This window comes from Pieris napi, chromosome 17 (assembly GCF_905475465.1).
Source record: "Pieris napi chromosome 17, ilPieNapi1.2, whole genome shotgun sequence".
NCBI lineage: Eukaryota > Metazoa > Arthropoda > Insecta > Lepidoptera > Pieridae > Pieris > Pieris napi.
Window position 1 is genome coordinate 6,575,615 of NC_062250.1, and position 26,581 is coordinate 6,602,195.

The 26,581-nt window shown below is 32.0% G+C and overlaps 1 protein-coding gene across 2 annotated transcripts; it reads left to right on the forward strand.

The window, feature by feature from the left end:
• The first annotated feature begins 498 nt into the window (after positions 1-498).
• On the forward strand, positions 499-25,738 carry LOC125057796 (probable 2-oxoglutarate dehydrogenase E1 component DHKTD1 homolog, mitochondrial). 2 transcript variants are annotated; one of them, XM_047661695.1, is made up of 19 exons: positions 499-901; positions 1,897-2,023; positions 2,602-2,767; positions 3,125-3,341; positions 3,956-4,117; positions 4,705-4,778; positions 5,001-5,114; positions 6,092-6,313; positions 9,582-9,739; positions 10,426-10,561; positions 12,954-13,085; positions 14,932-15,034; positions 16,049-16,188; positions 18,211-18,367; positions 20,504-20,706; positions 21,771-21,891; positions 22,480-22,668; positions 24,102-24,187; positions 25,209-25,738. In XM_047661695.1, the coding sequence occupies exons 1-19, from the start codon at positions 787-789 to the stop codon at positions 25,317-25,319; spliced, it is 2,733 nt and encodes a 910-aa protein (XP_047517651.1). In that variant the 5' UTR covers positions 499-786; the 3' UTR covers positions 25,320-25,738. The 2 variants fall into 2 exon arrangements, with proteins under 2 accessions (XP_047517651.1, XP_047517650.1); XM_047661694.1 differs by having other exon boundaries at positions 500-901; positions 16,031-16,188.
• The last annotated feature ends 843 nt before the right edge of the window (positions 25,739-26,581 follow it).

The following is a 26,581-nucleotide window of genomic DNA, read 5'->3' on the forward strand; positions in this document are numbered from 1 at the left end:
TTCTCTGCAAAAAAATATCATAAAATTCCTTTTTTTGTGTTCATAGTTAAATATTTTTATATTATATTATTTTCTAATAAAATATTTTTTATATAAATTAAACAACATAATTGCTTATTACAAAAACATGTTCATTGCTTATCAATTATTAAAATATATATTGTTTAGATATGGAATTTTATCTTATCAAAATATTCCACATTATATTGCCATTTTGTTGCTAACATAGTTATCAAAAACAGTTTGCTATCGAGTGATAAGAATTATTTAATCTAAGTGAATGCCAAAATAGTTATTATGACAACAAAATTAATGGAAGCACTTGAAAAATCCCTTTATGATTTGCAATCATTCGTTCGAAAACATTTTAAATAAAATTAATTAACCAACAAAAAGTGTTCTATCGGTTTATAAGTCATTCACACAAGCCAATGATCGAAAACAATATGCCTATTTACTCAATAAATAGATTGTAGATAGCGCTATCTCTCTCTCTCAAGTCAGTTCATTATCAGCTGTGGTGCTGCGTCCGCGCACGTTCAGTTTGACCTTGAATCAGGCTTATTTTTATATCTGTAACTGTGATTTCCGAAAACTTATTTAAAATTGTTAACTATGAATATTTTGCTCCAATGCTTTTATTGAAATTTGAACCTATACGTTAGTGATTTCATAAATTGGGTTAAAGGTCAATTACTTAAATAATTTAGTTGTTAGTGTTGTGTAGAGTTGTGAAATTACAGTTAATCAACGGATTTCGGGTGTGAAATGTGGTGAAAAGTGAAAATGATTGCGTTTATGAAAGGTGTAAAGACAGCGCGTAATTTTAAATATGGAAGAGTAAAGTACCATTCGGGAGTGGGGGTGTTCGGTCATCGACCCCGGGAGGTGAATGAAAGTGGTATGTTATGATTTATAACAGCTGGTTATAAATGTTAAATGACAATCTGACATATTAGACCAGTGCAGATAGCCTTTAAAATAAATAAAAAGTGAAAAAAATTACAGTAGGATGAAACCCATTAGGAAAGGAGGGGAATATGATCAAAATGAAAGGAAAAATAAATTACGGTCGATCTGAGGTCGGGAAGGGGAAGGGGGGGGGGGAGTTTTAAGTGTAAAAAACGGTTTATCTCGATTTCCGGCAAAACTAAAAGTCCTATCGAAGAAAGTTAAATAGCAAAGTTGTAGGCAATAAAAAGATCTACAACTTTTGTACTTGCAGATTTTTCACATAACCTCAAAATTTAGGTGAAAAATTCAAAAAACCAACTTTTTGGTTTTTTATTTCTATCTTTTACAAAAATTTATTTTTTTAAACGAAATTTGGTGAAAACTTACCTTATTATGTCCCAAATATACTGTGATTTATTTGATTAAAAATATTTATTTTTTCACCTTATTTTGTATTAATATCGAAAAAACACCCTAATTTTCAATCGAAAATTCTGACGTCAAAATTTCAGCTTTTTTCAAAAAGTTGATGTGCTTTCAGTGCGTTGAAATGTATACTTTCCTATGGTAAAAAAATATATATATATTACCATAGTAAATCTTCTCAGAAAATGCAAAAAATCGTATGCAGTAACGCCCAGACCCGTCATCCCCTTCCCTACTTCTCTATGAATCTTCTTTAAATTATAATTAGATGCCTATTTATTACTATTATATGCGTAAGATTACAACAAACACAACACCATAAATTTAATTTGACCGAATTCGATAACTGTTTGAATTTATCTACAGACAATGAGTTTTAATTTTCTCCTCTACAGTAGCTTTTGTAGTTCTTAGAAGTATTGAAATACATCACAAAGTATGTCTGATTTAATTCTCAAATATGAAATTGATCGATTGTCAGCAAACATTGTTATTGTCATGAAAATATACCATCAGATTTACCAGAAGAAGTTACATCAAGGAGATACGAAAACTGCCGCGCACAGCAACTGGTTAACGCTTATCGCACATACGGGCACCTTCGGGCGACTATTGATAATGTTGATTACAAACAACCGAACAGGTATTACGATTTTTATTTGATTATTTATTAAAATACTATACATTTTTAATATAAATATCAAGATCCCTCAGAGGCAGAGTAATATATACGTAATATAAAAAGTTGATTTGATATTCACGAAAATAATGTCCTACGTAAGTCCTATACAAAGATCTGACACTGAATGATACAGTATCTAATTTAAGGTTAGATTTGGTAATATTTGTGTTTCTGTAATGAATGGGCATGTTTGCCCTTTTATTTTTATGTTTTAATAAATGTACCCTGTAAAATCTAAATACAAAAATGAACATGAATATTCTTAACATATTATATTTTCAATAAGATAAATGAACTACAAGTTACAAGAACAAAATAGTAAATTCATTCATGTTCTGACTTTTATTATTCGATTCGAGTGAATTATTGTTTGTATATGGAATTGTATTAGCTGTTCGTTCAATTAACTAGTAAAATAGGTAATTTATGGAAAACTAAATCATTTGAAAGTATCTTTTCTAGAGTTTACAAATGTTTAATAAATTATCAAATATCAATTACATAGATTTATCTTCGAAGTAAAGTAATTGTCATTTCAGAAATATCAAAGAGCTGTCTTTATCACGTTACGGACTATCTTCTAACGATCACGTAGATTTCGGACTATTGTATGGTCATAGCGGAAAGCAGCCTGTCAATAAGTTAGTGGAGCAATTAGAAAAGTTATACTGCGGCCCGATCTCTTATGAGTTTTCATACTTAGAAGTGAGTTAGATTGTTTTATTTTATATATTTTACTTCTACATGGCGACACGTAAAGCGTAGCGCTGTTCGTGCTACAAATATTGAAAAACTACGTCGAATTTGGATTGGGGGTGCACACCCTCGAATTAATTGAAATTAAAAAAATAAACGTAAACAAGTCAAAAATAGTGACTAAAATCTATGTACAACGACGTATACATTATACACACAGGTATGTGTATTTTTTACTTAGTCTAGTTCCCGGATTTTGAAAAACTTATTTAAGAATAATCTTTAGAAATTGTTACGAAAACGAAAAGTTTAATCTCAGAGTCAGCCACCACTTACAACGATACACTTTAATTGACCTCTCTTCAGACAGATGCTGAACGAGAATGGTTCGCTCAACGAATAGAAGACACACAAGATGCGATTTCAAAAGACCGTCAGCGCCAAATCTTAAAAGAACTATTGGAGACTCAGACATGGGATAAATTTCTCTCCACGAAATATCCCAGCGTAAAGAGATATTGTGGTGAAGGCGCTGAGTCTTTGTTGACTTTCTTTTCCACCCTTATCCAACGGACATGTTCTGGTTAGTTACTTCTAAGAGACCAGTTTAACTTTTAACAATAACGTTTACGGTTAAAGAGTGTTTATCTAGTTAATTCTGATATATCCACAGGACCAGGCTCTGAATCTATATAAAAGTTGTAGGCAAATACATGAACATCCCTACTTTATTATAAATGCGAAATCTGTTACGATTTCACGCCTAAACACTGGACCGTTGTTATATATATATATGGATAAAGTTTACATGGGACAGGACATGGGGTATATTTTATCTTGAAAAGAGGAATCGAAAGTCCTTTATCGTCGAGATAATGAAATTGTAATGGTCCTCCACTCTCTGACTCACCGTTTCCTCGCAGAGCTATCTTTATATTTCTCGCTGTTTAAGAACTGGTTTAGTAATAGTTATTAAGTATCAAGCACTTATACTATGTACAATTAGTTTTTTCCATTTTATCGTTATTTTAGTTTGTAAAATTTGCTAACCTTTTCAACAATCAAGACGTGGGTAAAGGTACTAATAAATCAAAATACCAATGATTGCCTTACAACATTTTACCAACAGAAAACCCCATGAAAGTCCAAATATAAAATTGTTCACGTAAATCGTAACGAAGCTATATTGAATTACAGAGGGAATGGAATATGTTACCCTGTCAATGGCACACAGGGGCAAAATAAATCTGCTGACGAGCCAATTAAAATGCCCGCCTGTCAAAATCTTCCACAAGTTTAATGGAAACCCGGAGTTTCCACTGGAGGCGAATGCTGCATGTGATATTGCTACACATTTAAGTATGTAATTATTATTAGAATTTATTAAAAGAAATTTATCTGTGCTAAAAACATATTTAGAAATTATTTAAGTATGTAATAGTATTGGGGTGGACGTTTCATTCGTATGTAATGTTAAAAAATAGGAACCATCAAATGAAATTTTAAGCTGGCAAAACGTCGGGCAGGTTTAATTTTTATTATAATAGAATGATAGATTTGTTAGAATTAAACATGTTTTGAAGATTTTCTTAAATCGAAAAGCAAGGAAGCATAAAAGAGGATTTCAAAGATAACAGTGAATTAATATTGTTTCATTATTTTTAATGTCGCTTTTCTACTTTCTTTTATACATATTATTACTATAAATAAAAATAAATATATTTAATATTCGATAATACTTATGAAATTTTGTAATTTTATACATTTTGATGCGCATTTTCCAATCCCAGCTATCGAAATGTTTCCGAATAGAAAATGGCGTCTTAGAACAATTTTTTTTAAATATTTTATTCCAGGTTAGCTAATGATAAAAAATAAAATACTAAACCCCCTATATTTATAACACTAAGACAATCTTCAGATTTTAAGATAATAATCAATTTTAGGTGCTTCGGTGGACCTGGCAGTAGAAGGAAAATCAGTGAAATTTTCTATGATTAACAATCCATCACATTTAGAGGTATATAACACAATATTATTATTAAATATATACTTAAAACACTCTAGAAGGTAATTTATTCTTCGTATAGCCATTTATAAAGCTAATTAATTTATTTCATATTTATTAGCTAATCATAATTATATACCTTTTTTGAAACGATCAAGTACGACTACTAACAACTCCGATGGAAGTGAATTCCATTTTACGTTTTGAAATTAAAACAAAATCTTATAATTTCAGGCGGGAAATCCCGTATCAATGGGAAAAGCACGGTCGAAACAACTGAAATTACTTGAAGGAGATTACTCAGTTAACAAAACGTCACGATTTGGGGACAAAGTCCTGAATGTACAGGTAAGGTTATTAAACATACGTATTTATTAACTAGTTATTTCATAGCATATATCTGCACGGGGATGTTAAAATCACAACTAACCTAAAATAAGACACTTCGCTAAAAAACGTCTATATGTCAAATCCAATATATTTTTGACATAAGATATTCACAGCACTGAGTCTCAAGTCTGAGGTTCAGCGCAAACTAAATCCACTGTTAATACCACCGTAAGACTTAAAGATGAAAATTTAAAATTTTCTTATTAAGACAGTTTATTACTTAAGGGAGGAATTATCATTTAGAGCGAACTATTAAGACACAAAACTGAATGTCCAATGAAAAGACTTTAATAGTTACACAGCTTTCTATATCATTGTTATTATCACATAAAAATGTATGTATGGGTACTGATTAATGTGTAAAAGTCAATTTTGCTTTTCAGAAGTACTCATGGAATAATGTTCTCTTAAATAAACACGTGAATTCAATCATATTACATTCGCATTAATGGACCGAATCATATATGAATATTCAATGCACAGATGTGAAGTAAAGCGTGTTAGTAAATTTGCACCGAAATCTTTGAAATCTTTCATACTTCGTCGGTTTTGAGTCTATGAATTTCATTAAATCTTTATAATATGTTTTATTTAAGTTACCGTCTGTCTTATTAGTTTATTGGCCCAGAACCCACAGTTTCTGGGTTCGAAAATCGTCTAAAAATAATTATTTCACATTGCTAATTGCTTGCCTCGGAAAAAGTTCCTATAAAACTACAACAAATAGTTTCTACGTATGGAAAAATTGCAATATTTATTTCTTTCATTTCGGAATTTTATGTATCTTTCCCTGAAAGGTAGGCAACACACCCGCTAGGCCTCGATATTTCAGGTGTCCATGCGGCCTGCTCGTTTGCCTCCTGTCACATAAAAAAAAAGAAAAAAAAAGACATTTTATAAAAAAAAATGAGATTTATTTATTTATACACTAACAGGTACATGGTGACGCCGCATTTGCTGGTCAGGGTATCAACCAAGAGATGCTAATGATGTCTCAAGTTCCGCACTTCCATGTAGGCGGATCTGTCCATGTAGTCGTTAACAATCAGATCGGCTTCACATTGCCAGCAGAACGTGGAAGATCAAGCAAATACGTCACGGACTTAGCTAAAGCCATATCAGTGCCCGTTATTCACGTCAATGGGGACCATCCAGAGGTAGGCGTAAACTATTTGACCGCTATATAGCATTAATGGATGTCTTGCGGTTGAGATCCCGATTTCAATGTTAAGAGGTCACAAGCGAATGCGACACCATATTGCGATTGTAATGTTCCCAATCGAAATTTAATACAAAAACTTCGGAATTGGTGTCAATATTGGAAGTTACAGAGTACGGACGCTGTGTTTGTACTGAGTTTCTTCTACTACGAATCTTTAAATGGATACTACTCCAAATAAATCATGTTATGAGTTTTAGATAAAATCTATATATTATGACATTTATTTGATGTCCAGTATTTCCACAGTTAGTATAATAATAATATCTAATATTACTCAATACATAAACAAAAACATACACAATTAAAAAATAGTATATAAAGTCTTTTATGAACACACTATTAAGCACGTACATCCAAATTATAAATGAGTTCAGAATAAGAGTTGAAAAATTCAGGTTTCTTATGTGATTCTTAGGTATCTTCTACTCAAATTAAATATGTAAGTATATCTAGTATTGATAGTTTGCGTTATATTCTAATGGTAAACGATACATAGATGAGTACGTATATTATTAGTATTAGACCGAGGAATTTGAAATTGTTGGGTTTGCCGTAATCACAAATAGTCACCCCTATCACCTAACTGGAATACGTCGAATTACCAATAACTCTGTAGGTTTATTCGTTTATGAAAATTGATACAAATTCTATTGGCGTAGCTATTTAAAACGGAGTTCGGAGTATTTTTTTATAGCATACAATAAATACTAAAACTGACTTCTGAAATTAATCCTGTATGCATAAGTTTAACAGTTCCTTGTAAAAATTCACCTAAAAAGCTCGTATATAAATTTTATAAAAATATTAAGAGTCTGTTTCACAATGTACGGATAAGTTCTACATAAGTTCTAAATTAGCTATTTACTAGCGGACCCGACAGACGTTGTCTTAACTATGAATATTGATTTCAAATTGGTATAATGAATTAAAAAACATTTCAGAAACAAAGTATTTATTATTCTAATGCTTTATGTTATACAACATTCTTTGTTTGTTTTTCTGGCTCGCATATTATTATATTATCAATATAATAACTCCGATTGAAGCATTTATTTTGAACGATATTCATTTTTCTTACATCCTCTGACGATATTTGCAGCACGCATTCTGTCAATGTTGTGTTATGTCAAACGCCATTAGGTTACACCAAAAAGTTCGAATTGTATGGTGGTTAAGTATTCTTGAATTTTCTAATTTTCCGCGCAATTTTTTTATTTTTTTATTTTATAAGAACCTTCTCCTGACAATTACAAACACAACAAAAAAAAATCAGACAAATCGGTCGAGCCGTTTTCATGTGATGTCGTGACAACGGAAAACGGGTTTCATTTTTATATATATAGATTACTTATTGGTAGGATAAACACTATTGCTGCGTTTCACGACTGTCAGATAGCGTTATTCGTCACATAAAGTCCATCATAAGTTATGAGTCCGATAAATATCGAATAGCACAATTTATCTTCCAAATAATTTATGTATATAATTGCATAGCTATTTGGTACTTTATCCATACATTGTTAAACAGACCCTAAGTGAAACCCAAATACTTTTATAAAATCTAATATTCTCTACAAAGTAAGAATAATTTTAATTTGTTAATAATTAATATTAGTCTTAAGAAAACCGTCAATTTAATTTAACAACGAAGCTTTTTAATGAAGCTTTAACGAAATCCTCTTAACTCACATTTAAGAGCGAATAAATATAAATAAATTGCCTTTGTTATGATCAAGTTGTGAAAAATATATTAATTCTCTTGCTCAGTACTTGACCTTGGGCGCGTTAAATAATAATAAATAATTTTGGTCTTGAAATATGTAATAAATTAACATTGTCTGTGAATTTTTCTCTATAGAAACCTCAGTGTTCAAGTTTAAGTTTTAAATTAACAAATAAAAAATAGGGTTGATCGTAGAGGGGCGAAAATTATAAAACCCTTAATTTTGTATTTTTGTATGGTGTATCATAAAAAAATTTTGTCTAAAAATTTAGCCGTGGACCCTAAACATTTAGTGGGATTAAAAAAAATGTTCTCGGATTCGCAGATCCAACCGATATACGCACAAAATATCACGAAAATCGGTCTAGCCATTTCAGTGGAGTTTAATTACATTCATAAGTAAACCATTTTCTGTTACGAGTAAAATTATAATAACCTTGGAAATTGGATAAAGAAACTAATTATGACGAAAGAGAAACATAAATCTGAGGCCCAGGCCTAAAAGGTTGTAACGCCACTGGCTTCGATTAAGTCTTGTTTTACTAAACTTACCAAAATATGGCTGACAATTATATGTAAAAATTATTACTAAAAATATTTTAATTATTTGCATGCGTAAGTATAACACATAGAAGCGTAAACATCTCAACCAGACAGTAAAAACATACAATTCATAATTTATTTAAACTCATTATTTGAGTCGAAAGCTGAGACATGACTCGGAAAATTGTGATCATTAAACCACCCGCGCGATGTCTAGTTAACTTAATTATCCAAGACCCAAGAGGCATTAACTAGCAATAACTAAAGCCTCTTCTTGAAAATAGATTAAAAGTTAAATTATCGATTATTTAAACGATATCGGGAGTGGTGCTCTAATAATAATACTATCTGTAAATCTCTATGTGATATTTATTTTTAGCACATGAGGTATAACATTTTTGGGCACACCGTCTTTTTCAATGAATAAAGTATATGAACTAAAACAATGTAATACATTTTTAGTATTTATCTGTAAAATAAATTCCAATCGTGTTCTTCAATATGAACGCGAACTAACCGGGAAAGCTAGCTGTAACCCATATGGTTTAAATTGTCTGTTAACATACAAAAACTAGACTTTAAAAGCCACCTATCAATGTAACCAAAAAAAGCCAAGCTAAAACAACTCTCTTTGTTTACACTATTCATAAAATTCGATTCTATCCACTAATTAGTCTAATAAAAATGTATTTAATATCATATAACAAGGTATGTGCTCTAAAGCTTTAGATCAGTTTAATTCAAAGCTGCAAAGAAAAATTCAATTTACAGGTTTATTTAGATGGGCTAAAAAAATAACATCTTTTAGCCGTATTTAACCAATTATGTTCTACTTTCCTAAGATATTTTAATACTACCACGAATTACTAAATTCCGCGAATTAATTAGCAAAGTAAACGTACCTAAAGCGTTTTTAATTTTAATTAAAACATTTCAGCTGGTCGCGAGGGCCACGAACATTGCTTTTGAATATCAAAGAAAATTCCGCAAAGACGTGTTCATTGACTACAACTGTTACCGACGATGGGGACACAACGAAGTTGACGATCCAACTTTTACAAACCCACTTATTTACAAGCTTATTCATAGTAGAAAGTGAGTATTTTTAGTGACAAAACCTTTTAAAAAAAACTTGATTTATATCCCTTTCTATTATTTAATCATTGAAATAAATTCGTTAGAAATGTTTAAATAATGTAAAATTGTTTGTTACATAATATACTTTAAAAATATTGGTTGTTTGTAAAGTAGGTTTACGATCGAGATGTTTACGTGATAACGTCTTATTGGTGATATAAGTTTTTGGGAAGTAAGGAATTAATGAAGATAACAATTTTTTCAAATTTTAAATTACATCTATCGTTTTATTCACACTTTTGATGATAAATTTCGGGTGTAAAATGACAAGTTTACTTATTCGACTATGATATACATTTTTCTTCATACATTCACGGAATGACTGGCAGCGCTCGAGATGAGACGGGAGATCGGTCCGTCTCTCTCTCGTTATACCTGCGATCGCGCTCGTGAGGTTTTGGTGTGACACAAGTTTCTGAACATGTCACCCGACTAAAACGATTTTAAAGACGTTATCACGTCAAAAAATAACATATTAGTTATTTTTGTTTTAAAATGATTTAGTACGGGCATATATAATATGCTCTGAAAAGTGAAAGTTTCAAAAGCTAGTTTATATTGTTTATGTAATGAAGGTTTTATATTTGTTTTAAATTATTCCCCATAAGTATATTATGTTTATGTACTAAATAATTTTTTTTCAGATCTATACCGGATGTGTACACAGATAAGTTAATATCCGAAGGTGTAGTGTCTGAAGAAGAAGTTAAAGTAATTAATAGTGACTATCATAAGTTCTTACAGTCGCAGTACGAAATTGCACACAGCTATCAACCAGAAGTAAGTATCTCTTCAACTTAAGTAAATATTATCTAAGCTTCCTAAAATTCCTAACGATTTGTGTAAAAATTGTTGTAATATTTTCTTAGTTTTATTTTTTTTAATCTTGTCGTTTCACATAAACAAGGTATTTAAACAATATTTTTTATATTTAATATAAATATTTACACAGGGATTAATAGTAAAAAAGGCTATAAAGGGAATTATTGTGTATAATGAAAGTCAATTCAAAGTGAAACCGTGTTACTATGAATAATCCCAAACTATATATGAAAACATCGAAAGTACAGTCCAACACTTTATAATTATTTACTAAGGAAATACTGTGCGCTCATTTACAGTTAGAGCTGATGCAGGATTTTATTTTTGGCAGAATGCCAATTTCTTGGAATCAACCCTTTTACATATATCGTAAATATTTGGTAATAGTATTATATGTTACCATATTTTTGGTACATCTATTTTTATGTAATGCTGCTGGAGTGTAAACGGTAACTTCAAGTTCACTATATCAAATTTTATCAGTATCGTTAGCGTTAAATGAATTTATCTTCTGCCTTGCGATTCTGTAACTCACTTTTAAGGAAGGAGCTTGTAGTTTATTTGTCTATCAGAATGCCAAATCGTAAAATAACTGCTCCACGACTGATTTGAGCGCGACCGCCGCTCCGAAAACCGCTGTGAGAGTTACAGAATCGCAAGGCTGCACGTCTATGTATAGACGCAACTTTTTGTTTTGTATTTATATAAACTTTTTCCTTGACTAGTTCAGTATTTGTAACTTATTTTAAGTTAGACAACTGTTACACATACGAGGCATGCCTTTTAAGTTCTGTCGTTTCCATATTTCCCGGCAATTTTGAATTTGGACCTGTACTATATTCGAATGTCTTTACATTTTGAATCTCAAAACAGTTAAAAGTATTAGGATTAATGCTATTGTTTAGTCACAGCGTCGATTTGAATGTGTCAAGTTACGTACGAAAATGAATCTCTCTAAGGAAAATGTTCGTGCAATAATTTTCTACAACTTTAGAAGAGGCCTGACACGGCTTCAGTGTTTGAAGAGCTAATATCTGTGTTCAGTGATGAAGCCCCATGTCTGCGGACTGTCGAACGCTGGTATTTAGAATTCCAGCGTGGACATACTGGTGTTAGTGACCAATCTAGCGAAGGACGCCCAAAATCCGCCTTCACTGAAGAAAATATCATTGCTGTGAGACAACTAATTCTCGAAGATTGTCATGTGACGTATCGAGAGATAGAGGCTCTATTAGGCATCTCAGGGACAACCATTCAGAAGATCTTGCATGAAACGCTTGGTGTGAGAAAGCTAGTTTGCCGTTGGATACCGCATCTGCTTTCCGACGATCACAAGGCGGCCCGCGTCAGATGGTGTAAGAAAACTCTGCAAAGGTTCAACCGAAGAGAGTCAAATCACGTCTACGACATCATCAGTGATGCCGAATCTTGGATCTATGCCTACGATCCTGATTCCATACAACAATCTACAATCTGGGTCTTTCAAGACGAGCCAAAGCCGACTAAACTCGTTCGTTCTCGAAGCACTTCAAAGAAGATGGTGGCCACTTTCGTTAAAAAAACTGGCCATGTTGCGTCTATTGCACTTGAAGATCGTAGAACAGTTAACGCAGAGTGGTATACCACAGTTTGTTTACCACAAGTCATCGCCAAACTTCGAAAATCTAACTTAAAGCGGCGCATCACCCTGCACCACGACAACGCAAGCTCACATAGCGCTCGTCAAACAATTCAGTATTTGAAGCAGGAAAAAGTAGAAATTCTTGACCATCCTCCATACAGTCCTGACCTAAGCCCTAACGATTTATTTACATTTCAAAAAATTTAGAAAAGTCTTCGTGGTCAAAGGTTCCAGACCGGAAAAGAAGCAGTCGACGCTTTCAAGTCAGCCATTTTGAACACCTCCACTTTAGAGTGGAATTAATGTTATAATAACTGGTTTAAGCGAATGGAAAAGTGTATTAAGCTACGTGGTGAATACTTTGAAAAACAATAAAAAGTACTATAAGGTTCTAGTTGTGTTTTTTTCTGCAAACGACAAAACTTAAAAGGCATGCCTCGTAATCTAAGTTATTAACGAGTTACTTAGTGACAAACAAATTCTAACACAGTTTTAAAAGATAATACAAATAATACGTACATTCTAGAACATTAATAAGAATTTGAAATAAATTTCACTAAAACTGCAATAAAGATATATTTTTTTATTAACACTTTATTATACAAATATAAAATAAAAACTCAGTACAATTAAAAGCAATAACATATTTACATGTATCGCTTAAAACCATTTAAAGAATTGGTGTTTTTTTTTTAATGTACGATGTTTTCAAGCTAAAATGTGTTTCAGGTGACGTATTATCAAGAGCAGTGGTCCGGAATGGGTGCGGCTCCAAAGGCTGTAGAAGTATGGGACACGGGGGTCAACACTGAGTTACTGAAAACTGTAGCCAAAGCCTCTGTCAGTCTCCCTAGCGAATTTGTAAGTTTAATAGTACTAATAACTTATTTGAAACTAATTCTGAGTTGGGATAACTTTTGTATTAGGGTCTTTCTAACGAAAAAGATAGTTTAAATATTATTCGTTATAATTATCTACAAAAAATATAATAATTATATTCTATTGAGAATTAGATTTCTGCTTGCCTTTTTTAATTTTACGGGCATATTGCCCATATACAAGATTGTCTTTTTAGGATAATTTAAAATTAAACTTTCGTTGTGCAAAATGTATTTAATTGTTAAATTTATTACTTCTAAAGTACGGTGTTTTATTACGTCGGGGCTTTAACCACAAAAGACAACAAATAAAGATATTTATAGGAGAGACTGTTCAGCTTTGTGAGAGAATCATTCTAACTCAGTAATGGTCCCTTGCTTCGTAATTCTGAAAATTTATTTTCTCTTAGATAAATGATCGTGTTTTATTTCCTTTGATACACCTTAAAAAAGGTAAAAAATAAAAAAGGCTACATTATTTCACGATCATATATTGTTATTTTTAGTTACCACTCTTCGATATATTCAATATCAACCGTTTAAGATACAGGCTAGGCCTAGTTTAATCGCTAGTGCACATAGAATTATTCTATGTACGAGGTTGAACAAAATTAATAGTGAAAACACAACGATTCGTTGCATATTGTATGTTTATAACCTTTAGAATGTAAGTACCAAATGTTTTTCGTCAAATAAAGTGATTTTTTATTTTATCTACCGAGAACTGTATAAAGAGCCATTTAATATAATACTGAAAATATTTAATTGTTGTCGATACCGCTGTACTTATTAACATGAGATTAACTGAAAAACTTTCCGCGAAACATAAAACTAAACTAAAAACTTTAGTAGTATATTGTCTGTCGTTAACTTTTTCCTATTAATATTTGGTAAGGCGTCTAAAACCCCGTCGCATTATAAATCTTCACTCAGAATTAATGACCGTGATGAAAACGCCATTTAGCTACGCTTTAGAGAAATTAAAATAGGAAATTATTTTACAGTTTCTGACATCTTTTGACAAATGAAGCTTTTGAACTATAACCATAATTTTCCAACAGTTTATTATACGCTATCAAGTTCGTCAAAACATTAATATTGGATATATATATTAAATTTCTGATAGGTATTTAAGTATCTCCTTACTTACACATAGAGCCTGTTCCAAAAACTGGTATGTTAAATTTCCGAACATATCCCCATGCGTCAATATTCCAGCAGCGATAATATTATTGTAGACTAAAATGAACGAGTTATTCTACAATTAATTAGTTCGATTGTGTATGTAATGCCTGATTTATTGCTATACTGCATTTAAATATGTGTAAAGAGTACATTTTTTAGAAAAATCTTCGAAAATATTGCTTCAGAATATCAATAACAACGTGGTGTGCTATTAGCTCAGAAGTACAAGCCGTAGTGAAATTGCCATAACTTGTACACAGGAGTCAGTCCCAACGTTTTCCCTAAAGGGTTAAAAATACGTATTTTATTAAAATCCGTATAAAAATTGTAATATATCGTGAAAACGACCTCACTTATTTTGCATCGTTTATGCAAAATAGTAAAAGTTATGCGCAAGTTATGAGCTTAAGTATAAAGTTAAATGTCTTTCAAATGTTTACTCCTTCGGAAAACGGCATTTTAAGTGTTACGCAAATAACAATTTTATTCAACTTCGGGTAGAATAACAATTCTATATTTATTATCTATACCGGTATTCAAAGGTACAATATTAAATATTGTGCATATTCGTTAGAACAGCGATAATATACAAAAATTTAAATTTGTGGCAACTTATGTGTACGATTTCTCTTGCAAATTTTCAGAACATTCATCCTCAACTTGCGAAAACCCACGTCAAAAATAGATTGAGCAAGATAACCCAAGAAAAGGACGTTGACTGGTCAACGGCGGAGGCAATGGCTTTTGGTAAATTATTAGTAGTAAAAAAGGTCTCGAGTGACGTCACAAAATTGCTCAAATCCATTAGCAGTTAGGCTCTTACATCCGATGAAGTTTTGTACGTAAAACTCTTGAGACTTAGCGAAGTTAAATTTGAGCTTAGCATTTTTTTCGTAAATATCCGAACACAATGGTCACACGCAGGTATATGACACGAGGCGCGATCATGTTATTAAAGATTTAATAAGCAACAAATATTATTTTAAATAAACCTAAATTGGTTAGATATTCTAATGTTAGTAGGGACAATACTTCCTTAACAAGTGTTTTTTATAAGATGTATCATTTTTATTAAAGGTAACACTGAGTGAAGAGCAGTGTTGGCCTAGTGGCTTCAGCGTGCGACTCTCATCCCTGAGGTCGTAGGTTCGATCCCCGGCTGTGCACCAATGGACTTTCTTTCTATGTGCGCATTATACATTCGCTCGACCGGTGAAGGAAAACATAGTGAGGAAACCGGCTTGCCTTAGACCCAAAAAGCCGACGGCGTGCGTCAGGCACAGGAGGCTGATCACCTACTTGCCTATTAGATTAACAAATAATCATGAAACAGATACAGAAATCTGAGGCCCAGACCTAAAAAGGTTGTAGCGCCACTGATTATTATTATTAACACTGTGTGAATAATAGTCGCAACTAACATAGCTTCCTCGATAAATGAACTATCCGACACAGATTTTTCTTTGACACAGTTGTTCCTAAGATGTGTTCAACGATGAAATCTTCGATCAAGTTTAAAAACTGGATTAAAGTATCGTGGAAATAATTTTGTACGCTCGCAACGAATAAACACAAAAACGACTAGGTACTTCAAAAATTCGCCGTTAGATTAGATAGACTACATTTGTTGGCATATAAAAAGATCCAGTCATTCTCAACCAAGACAGACCAAGTTTGAATAAATAACGAATAATTTTATACATTAGTAATGAAGAACAAAATAAATAGCTCAAAAAATTTCAGGATCTCTTTTAATGGAAGGTCGTCACGTGCGCCTGAGCGGTGAAGACGTAGGACGTGGAACATTCTCTCATAGACACGTGATGCTTGTGGACCAGAATACGGAGACCATACACATCCCACTCAACCACATTGATGATCAGCAGAAGGGATTTTTGGAGGTTAGTCACCGCGAGTATATACTTCTTTAACAAATTTAAACGCGAATTTATTTCAGTGAATGATTTATTTAAACAATAAAGTAACTTTTTAACGTTATAATTATAAATAAAGTGTTATCATTTCCGAAAGGAGAAAAGATTTCATAATGGTTGCGAATAAAAAAGTTAGAATAATCCTTTAATTTTTAGGAAACAATACAAATTATAACATTATAATAGGAAATTTACGAAGAAGGCAAAAATACTTAATTAAAACAATTACTTTGTTTTAATTTATTCTTAAATTAATTTTGAGGTGATTAACAGATGGTGTGAAGAGAATCCCATTATTGGTTCTGGGAGTCAGCAGATTGAAAAGTTCTGGTCATGTGTATGTCACCGTAAAATTGTAAACACCGTTAGATTGTAATCTATCTCGCAAGATTATAAACTGTCGAAAGATTGTGAACCTCAACGAACTGCTTACAATTTAACGTATTATTATTCGGTATTTATATGAAATTGTTGGAAAGTAAAATTAATCTGTAATTGACCAAAGAAGTTTGAATGATAACTAAGTTAGTGTAGTACAATCTACCGAATAATAATACGTTAAATTGTAAGCAGTAAGCTGAGGTTCACAATCTTTCGAAAGTTAATAATCTCGCGAGATAGATTACAATCTAACGGTGTTTACAATTTTACGTTAACAGTGACACTTGGAGTAAAACTAACCGAAGCGCATGCTTAACTTTGTAAAGATAGAACGAAATCCTGTTTACTATCGATAATTAAATAAAAAAATCCTTTAAAATTATTCGCAGAAAAAGTCGCGGGCGATAAAAATACATCTTGTTCCTTATGCATTATTTATGTTCGGTCGCGGAGTTTCCAATAATTTCCATCACAAATAGCTAACTCTGACGAGATATTTCAGTTTTGTTTATCGCAAAAGTTATTTATTAGCTTTGAAAGCCCGTTTATATAATTTTAAAATATTACGTCTGGCCGTAACATTTCTGTATTAGTAGCATTTAAAACCTTCAAAACCAAATAAAATATCGTTAGGAATCAAAATAGACTTCTATAATTGAATAAAGCTACTCAGAAACGTCTTCTTTAATATTATGCGCGATTTAAAATTTATTTTAAATGTTTGAAACTCACGTATACAAAAATAGTATGTTCACACGTAATAGGCCGGGAGTTAGTGACACAAAATCGTGGGTCATTTGTACTAGTATGGCTGTTCTTCAGGGGTCTTATTACGAAATGAAAAAAAGAAAAATGATGTTCATAGAGCTGGTACCGGCGGCCCAAGGGCGTGGGCGTTAGTCGAACTCGTCGGATTAATTACGACTTTGTTCTACATAAATTCTAGTATTTTCCGATAGTCCATAGAAAAATTAGAGTCGGCAGTGTCATGACATACTTTTCCGGAGTGACTTACAGCCCGCCATACCGACGCGAATGCGTTAATTAAAAAAAAACAACCATTTGCACCAGGCTAATTTTTGCACAGTTAATCAGCGTCGTGCGAATTTTCGAAAACCACCAGACCCACTATTTTGTGTCACTATCTCCCGGCCTATACAGTAATGTCAGACAGTGAACTCGTGCAGGCCATGCTTTCTGTATCATCCTCGCAAGAGAGTTTTAAATTGAAAAACGTCTTTTTACGTAGTATATCTAAGGAAATTACATATTTTAATTTTTGCTTATGTAAACTTTTGATCTCTTTTGTGTATGATATTGATATTATTATAGAAATATATTACATTATATTATTAATTATATCATCATAGTCAATTCTGGATATACATGTGATACTTAATAACCTTAAAAAATATAATATAATAACTAAAATATATTATTAAAAGGAGGCAAGGTTCCGAAGATACTGGCAGCGTTCTCCCTTTGAATAGCTAAAATAATATAAAAATACAGAAATTGTTAACTTTCCATTTTAATTTCGAACATTCTCTTCCTTGAATTCAAAATCATAGAATATCGACTATTTTAAAATTCTTTTTTTTTTTTCAGGTAGCGAATTCTATTTTGTCAGAGGAAGCAGTATTGGCTTTTGAGTACGGTATGGCGTACGACAACCCAGAAAATCTTTATATATGGGAAGCTCAATTTGGAGACTTTTATAACGGTGCTCAAATCATTGTCGACGCTTTTATTGCTTCGGGAGAATGTAAGCTACCCAATAAGAATCTTTTTTGATTTTGTTTAAAATTTTCTTGTTTAGAAACGCACTTAAAGCTACAAATAGTGACGTTTGAACTACATTATTTAACTTATATGAATAAGCCTTAAATAATCATAAAATCAAAGTAACGTAACGGTGATAAGGGCAAAACTATTTAATACATACTTCATAATATTAATGTAACTATTCATAATATTAGCTTTTTTTAAATAGATAAAATTAACAAGTTTTAAATTGTTGCCAAAACGGATTACACTATATAGACGACGAAGATTAAGAACTAACAAAGACAATGTACTAATAATTTATTTGGTGTGGTGTGTATGGGAATTTGCAAAGTGTGGGAGTGCGTAAGTGTGTGTGAGTTTTATGGGATTTTAAAAATCTTATTATATAGATTAACAATACCAGTACGCATATTATTTTGAGCATAATATAGAACAGCTCAGTATCATGAGTTCTATAATCGGGTACATTGATTATTTTATACAATTCTTATAATTGCTCCATAAAGCATGTGGAAACATTAAGTTCGCTCTCTTACGTCTAAGTGTGCCTCGTGATAATTGTAAAATAAAAAATAGAATAAAAATACTCACTAAAACTTCAATATTTACGACTAATATATTATATTAGTAAATATAAAGCCACCGTCGCCTGCGTTTCGTGAATTGCCAAAAACTATTTTATTTTTATTTTTTTACATTTTTGCTACAGAAACAGAAAACAGATTGATTAAATACATAAAGTTACCACAAACTAAACATCATTGTAAAAGTCCAATTACTTCTGTACACAGCATTTTATTATGCATATAATAATTAAGAATGGAAGGAAAATATTCCTTTTCCTCTTCGCTTTCCATACGCTACACATTGAAACTTAAATGAAATTCATATGTCGACGAACGTCGGAGTTTTGAATAATATTGCATATCGATTTGGAATACGCTTTATTCACTTTCAATGGAAAATCTACACTGATATAATAAGAATAATCTATGCCTTGTATAGCAGTGTTGGCCTAGAGGCTTCAGCGTGCGACTTTCATCTCTAAGGTCATAGGTTCGATCCCCGGCTGTGCACCAATGGACTTTATTTCTCTATACATTATTTTCATATATCTTACTTCATTTCGTATATACATAATGCCTTGTGGTTTCACCCGGATTTATATAACATTTTTTCTGTTTGGACACCTTAATCATAGCGATATGAAATAAACTTTTTTCATAAAATCACTATGAAAATCCATCACAAAAAACAAGAGTTTTGTTTGTTTATAATACTTATATTTGAAACCACCACACTGGTCTATAAATTTCGTATATCAATAGCTTATGCTTGAACAACATAAAATCCAAACCTTGGAAACCGAAACTAGAATTTTCCACTTTACGAGTATAACAGCCAATTAAGCCATGTATTATCAAGGTAATTATTTATGAATTAATTAGGTTCCTGTTATCACGTATCTTGCGCAAAATTAGTACACCCATATTACACATAGTAATTGCAAGCAAGGCAGGTTGGATTTAACTTATATATTTACTACCGAGCTAATAATCACTACATACGAGTAGTATAAAACAAAGTCGCTTTTTCTGTCCCTATATTCCTATGTATGCTTAAATCTTTAAAACTACGCAATGGATTTTGATGCGGTTTTTGTTTAACAGATAGAGTGAAGAGGAACGTTTATATGTACAATAGTATCCATTAAATAGTGGAGAAATACTGTTACTTTTGAGGTTTCTAATGTGATGTCGTAAATAATTAAATTTTTTCCGCTTACATTACAAACGCAGGCTGAACCCTACGAAATTCACGGCCACGGGCAGTAATGAATAAATCAAAAGTACTGGATCGAATTTAATAATTTTTTCAGTGAGTCACATAGGCTATATATTCTATAACCGTACGAAGCCGGGGCGGGTCGCTAGTACTAAATAAGTGAAAGAAAGAAGAAAGAATATTTGAGTGCAGCCCATACATAGATCTACTATCGACAGTATTGGGCTTTGACTAATTATTTTTAGTTTAGTATAGAATTTATGTTAAATCTTTTATTCATATTTACAAACAAGGACTTGTTAAACATTCTTGTATATGAATTTTCTAGCAAAATGGGTCCGAAGCAACGGTCTCGTGATGCTCCTACCTCACGGCTACGATGGTGCCGCATCCGAACACTCATCGTGTCGCATAGAACGGTTCCTCCAGATGACAGACAGCTCGGAGACGAGCCCCGACTCAGAGGCTGTGTGTATGCACGTAGTTAATCCGACTACACCTGCGCAGTATTTCCACTTATTGAGACGACAGGTGAGGTGTATTTCACGTATTGTAAAAAACCGCCTTCACCGGAGAAGGCGACGACCTTTACTACGTAGGTACTTCGCTCACTCCAGTGAGCTTCCGTCCTGCTCTTCAGGCGATTGACCAACCCGCGACGGCATCAGCGAGATTCAAAACAAAAAAAGGGTGCGTGTACTTATGTAAGCGCGTAAGAAGTTATACTTCTTTGGCATTATTAAAAATAGTTTTTAATTGCAAGCAAATAATTAATTACAATTAAATAATCAAAGACTGAAAAAGGAGTCATTATAGTCAATAAAGTTCAGTTTACATTTGAAAAATTAAATAAATAATTTTTTTTTTTTAAAGACAATTCACACCAATTGACCTTGTCCCATGCTAAGCTATTATTATTATTCTCTTACATTAGACGTGTAACATAAATTCTATTATTATTCGAATGTTGTTTTTAAATTATGTCCAATGCCGTAGCATCTTCCGTGGGCAACTTCATTCTGTTAATTTTGAGTAACGGTGCCCGCGCATCGTAAAATTTCACTCTCATCAATTTTTCATAACGCGCCTAAAGAAGTATAACTTCAAAAAGAAAAAAAAAGTGTATTTCAATTAAAGGTAATTAATTAGTCTAGTCTTAATTGTAAGTGAAAAAAAATGTTTAAATAATGGTCGTAAAAATATTTCGCTTCGTAGAGCCTTTCTTACATATATACTTAACAAGATCGTGCCATAAAAGTTAAAAAAATATTTATACTTTGTTTATAACAATTTTTTTACTTAAACAAAAACTTAAAAATCCATGTCAATCCATCCAGTCATTCCGGTTCCAATAAGCTGTCGCACATAATTTTAAGAGCAGTATCTCTATTTTGTTCCATTTTCAACTTGTCGACTAGACTAAACTAGACTAGAGTTTATCTCATTTTTGACATATAGGAATCTATCAGAGTCATAGTCTGAATATAAAATAACGGCTGGCTATGAACACCAGCAACGCCAGGAACCTTGCAAGTGTTGCCAGCAAAAATAAGTTTTGGCAAACTTCAAAATAAACTACACAAAGTTTGTTATAGGTAGTAAGGAACTACCGCAAGCCCCTCGTTGTGGTGGCTCCGAAAATCTTACTGCGATCCTCAGACGCGGTCAGCCCACTTTCTGACCTCGCTCCGGGAACATTCTTCAAACCTGTGATTGGTAAGTAATTTGTTTATTCTAATAGAAAAGTATTAAACATTGACTTATGTATAATGCGAATTACATCTTAAGAAATTATATATAGGAAAATGGTATTTACACTTGGAAAAATATTTTAAATTATAAAAACTAAAAGATTTCAAAGTGATTTTCGAAGTGTGTGAGCCACTATAGATGTTCAGACCGTCGTTTATCAGAATGTTCAATCTGGATATCGGTGAGTTTGGACGCGACGCGTTCATCTATAAAAGGAGAGACACTTGTGATGGATGGGACTGGGTATCTAGAGGGTACACGAATATTAAATTTAGTTAAAAGGTTGCGGCAATCAACCTGATTCTTAAACATCTTTAAGACAAACGATACAACAATAAATTTTTCTACGATTCTCCTGACTCCTGATGAAAATGTTTCATGCTCTAATCTGGTTTTGTAAGTTGGCAATATTTTTTTGCGATGCCACTGGAGAAAAGTAGAAATAATAAATAATAATATTAATATGAATATAAACATTAGGTAATATTTTTGTAGTCGAGTCGAAGCATATGCGATATATGTACCAAAATCGGATTTTATGATTTATTTCAGGTGATTCCATAGCAGATCCATTACGCGTGAGACGCGTCATATTAGTCAGTGGCAAACATTATTACGAACTCCACAAAGAAAGGGTGAAGAACAAGATAGATGACGTTGCAATTATCAGAGTCGAGTCACTCTGTCCCTTCCCAGTTCACGTACTGCAGACGGAACTTGATCGATACAGCAATGCTAGAAGTAAGTATTCATCTACTTATGTTTCAAGCATGCATACACATTTAATTTCTAAGGGGATTTTAGTTATATGAATAAACTGCATCACTTCTAGAGTATGTCGAAAGCTGAGCTATCGATCGATCTCTAGCTATCTATTCGATCGGTGCCGGGGTCCACGGAATGACTTAATGTGGTTTATTTAGCGCAAGCTGTGTCAGCCTGTCAATAGATCTGAACATACGTAATTTATTTTAAAGTATTTTTAACTGGCTTTATCAACCCATCTCTTTGAATACATCAGTATTAATTAACATAGATAAATAGCACTGCAATAATTCACGAAATATGGTACTATTCCATTATCGCACTTAAACGTTTCCTGGACTATTCTACTTTCTGCAGGAGAAAATGTGGGTCTAGTTTAGTGTTCGAATTAGAAACCGGTTTATTGAGTTAAACTCTTTCGGTTATGAAATCTCCCGACCTTCGGATTGTGAGTTAGACAAACTATCCAGATATAAATAATAAACTCACAAAATACATAAAAATTTTGCCGATTTGGGTTTCGATACTTTTTTTTTCTTTTTTATGTGACTTACTTTTGCTTTAAACATACACTATGTACACGGGTGAACTGTAAATTAGTGTCCCACGGCACAGGAGCTGGTTTAGGGACTTAAAAAAATTCAAATTCAAATGAAAACTGCAAAGGAAAATTAATTACGGAATTCAAACCAATTTAATATTTGTCTTAATATCAATTATGCTCAACTTCATATAGGTAGTCTACTAACAATACAAATATATCAACTGATCAAATAAAATAGATTTAACACGGAATTCCCATTTCCAATAACCCAGTTAAAGTTGAAATGCAATTGGTCCAACATTGCGCTCTGGCCGTCATTTCCCCTGTCTCATTTCCCGTTGGACTGTTCAATAGATTTCCTTGATTAGAAGAAAGTTGTAAAGTTTTTGAAATATTTTTTTAGCTTTTGTTAAGAACAGGCATTACACTCCTTACGAGAATAATAATTACAACTTGACTGCGATATCTTTGAACCCAAATTTTCCATTAACTATGCTTTATTTCTTGAGGCTTTTTAATATTAATATATTACATGATACGGCTTTTGTTTGATTAGATTTAACACAAAGACTTTTTCTTTAAAAAAATCTTTAAAAAAAATATTAGGACCCATAATACAGGGGAATAGTGTCCCCACACTATTGCTGTTGTGAGATAGCTGTGTGCGGGACTAGCGTTGGATGAATTTTGTCACAACCATATTTCTCTCATAAATAAAGTTTTATTATAATAAATATATTATTTTAGTTATTAAGTTTTCAAATTTATACTACCACTCTGTGTATATATAAATGCTTATCTATAGTAAGTGGATACAATTTATGAAGGTTCTTGGGTTTATAAAATATTTAAAAATGAATTTCAGAATTTATTTGGAGTCAAGAGGAACATCGAAATATGGGAGCGTGGACGTTTATCAAACCACGATTTGAAAACATGTTAGGAAGAAAGGTCTTTATTGATATAATATTTTGAACTAAATCTTGAACTTTACTTAATGGTCTAAGATCCCGCTATACAACGACCTTCACCGAGATGCTTATTTAATGAAACTTATTTTATATTTAATGTAATATGTCAATAAATATAATCCATATGGGTTGCCTAGCAAATTTCAGTCCAGAGTATTTTAATTAATATTTTTAAAAAAATATTTTTTTAAACATTTCACCGGTATGATTATTAGATAAATTCTATACCAATCGAAAGTATGAAGCCCATAGAATATGCAAACGTTAGGTTGTTTTTAATCAATTATTTATTTATGTGTATATTTTTTAAGTGACACTAAAGTATATATACATCTTTAGTATAAAAGAAGGTTATAGTGATACATATATAATACTACCCTGATTAAAAATATTGATTGAAAAAAGTTCAAAAAATGTACTACATGCAAATTATAAAAAACTTTTTTTTTTTTTAATATTAATTTAACATACTCTGGACTGAAATTTGCTAGGCAACCCATATGGATTATATTTATTGACATATTAAATTAAATATAAAATAAGTTTCATTAAATAAGCATCTCGGTGAAGGTCGTTGTATAGCGGGATCTTATACTATAAACAAAAATTGAATTAGATTTCTAATTCATAGGCTCTTTGACAATTATTTGTTTAGTAATTATCTTACAGTCCCGAACATATTTATCGTAATAATATTTTTATTTAATAGTGTTAGATAGTCATTAAAAAATTCTCAGGTCCCTTAGAATCCTGTCAAACCAATAGATTTTTATTTCCGTATTCGCAACTAACAAAGGATAGTACCCAGAAGAACAACATTGTGAAGAACTGTCGCTTACTTGCCATAAAAAATTAGGTTTAAATAAAGCCGCTTATGGACACCTGATAGACCTGGAATGCTCTTAAAACCCTTTGAAAAGAGGTCTATCATTTATCCTTGACAATGATGGAATTCCTTTGCAAACGAATGTCTTTGATAAATATAAAATTAACTATTCCAGATAATATACTCGGGCCGATCTGTAGCGGCTACTCCCGCGGTAGGTACATCAGTGCTTCATCGAGTTGAAGTTGAACACATTTTACGAGAACCATTGTATGACCTGAAGTGATATGCAAAACCTAAACCATAAGTTCATATAACGTTTGAAAAGTGTTTTTTGAATTTGATATAATATTTATTTATCACAAAAATATCCTTTTTATCAAAAAATTGTGTCATTTGAATTGTTAAGAATTAATTTACGATACAATTGATAGCTCATGTTATATTATTGATAAGATGCATTTATATTGTTTTACATAAATTTTCTAAAAAAACAATGTAGTTTTTTTTTCAAATCTACATACAAGGCGTAACAAATTGTAATATAACTTTAAGTTATCTACGCTTCATTTATCAACTTGTTTAATCAATAATCCACACCAACCAAACATTGAACCCATCAAACATGGCTGGCAAGGGAAAAGGCAAGAAAAAAGAAAAAAAGGAAAAAGAAGATGGTGGGGATAAGAAAAAAGGAAAAAAAGGTGGAGTGAGAGTGAAGAAAGGCAAAGCTAAAGGCAGATGTAATGTTGATATGCTAACTGAAGCGGCAATGGATAACGTGTACTACGCATGTCATAATGTACAAGAATTATTGCAAGCCAGGGGATTCCATCCTCCTGATTATAGCAAGAAGAAGAAGAAAGGAAAGCGTTGAAATGTGGTACTGAATAAATAGATTTAGATTGATATATTTTTTTCCTCTAATATCCCGAAACACTCAATAGTAACCATAGCAACATGTTTTGAAATGTGTGAGCCAAATTATTTCTTAGATTTTTTCAATGAACCAAAAATAAAAGTTCCAATGTTGATAAACGTAATAAAATACCTAATTAGATGAACAATGTTTTGGAACGTGTATTTTTCTTGCTAAAACATTTTATAGCTATCAGAACTCAATTATGAAAAGGTAAGTGGGGTAAAATTTTAGTTCCTAATACGATTAATTAATAAATGATTTTCGAGTACAAACTAAGCAGATATGGCCTCAAGTACTTCCATAATAAAATATGCTTATCAACAAGTTAAAATAAATTAAAAATATGGTCACTTTTTGATTATGAAGATTGCAAGGCGAAATCCACGACACGATTTAGCACTTTCGAGGCACACTTCGTTATGGTCTTCGCATCGCACCAGGAGGTTAAAATAATATTTTATTATAAAGCACTTAAAGAATAATTATTAAAAAATAAACTTACAATATTTCATATTCATTTACTCATAATGTTGCTCATTGCATTGGAATATTTTAGACGTATTTTATTATAGGGGATTGGAATAGAGAAAGGAAAAGTTTCTTAGGTCCTTGTAGTTTACTGACAT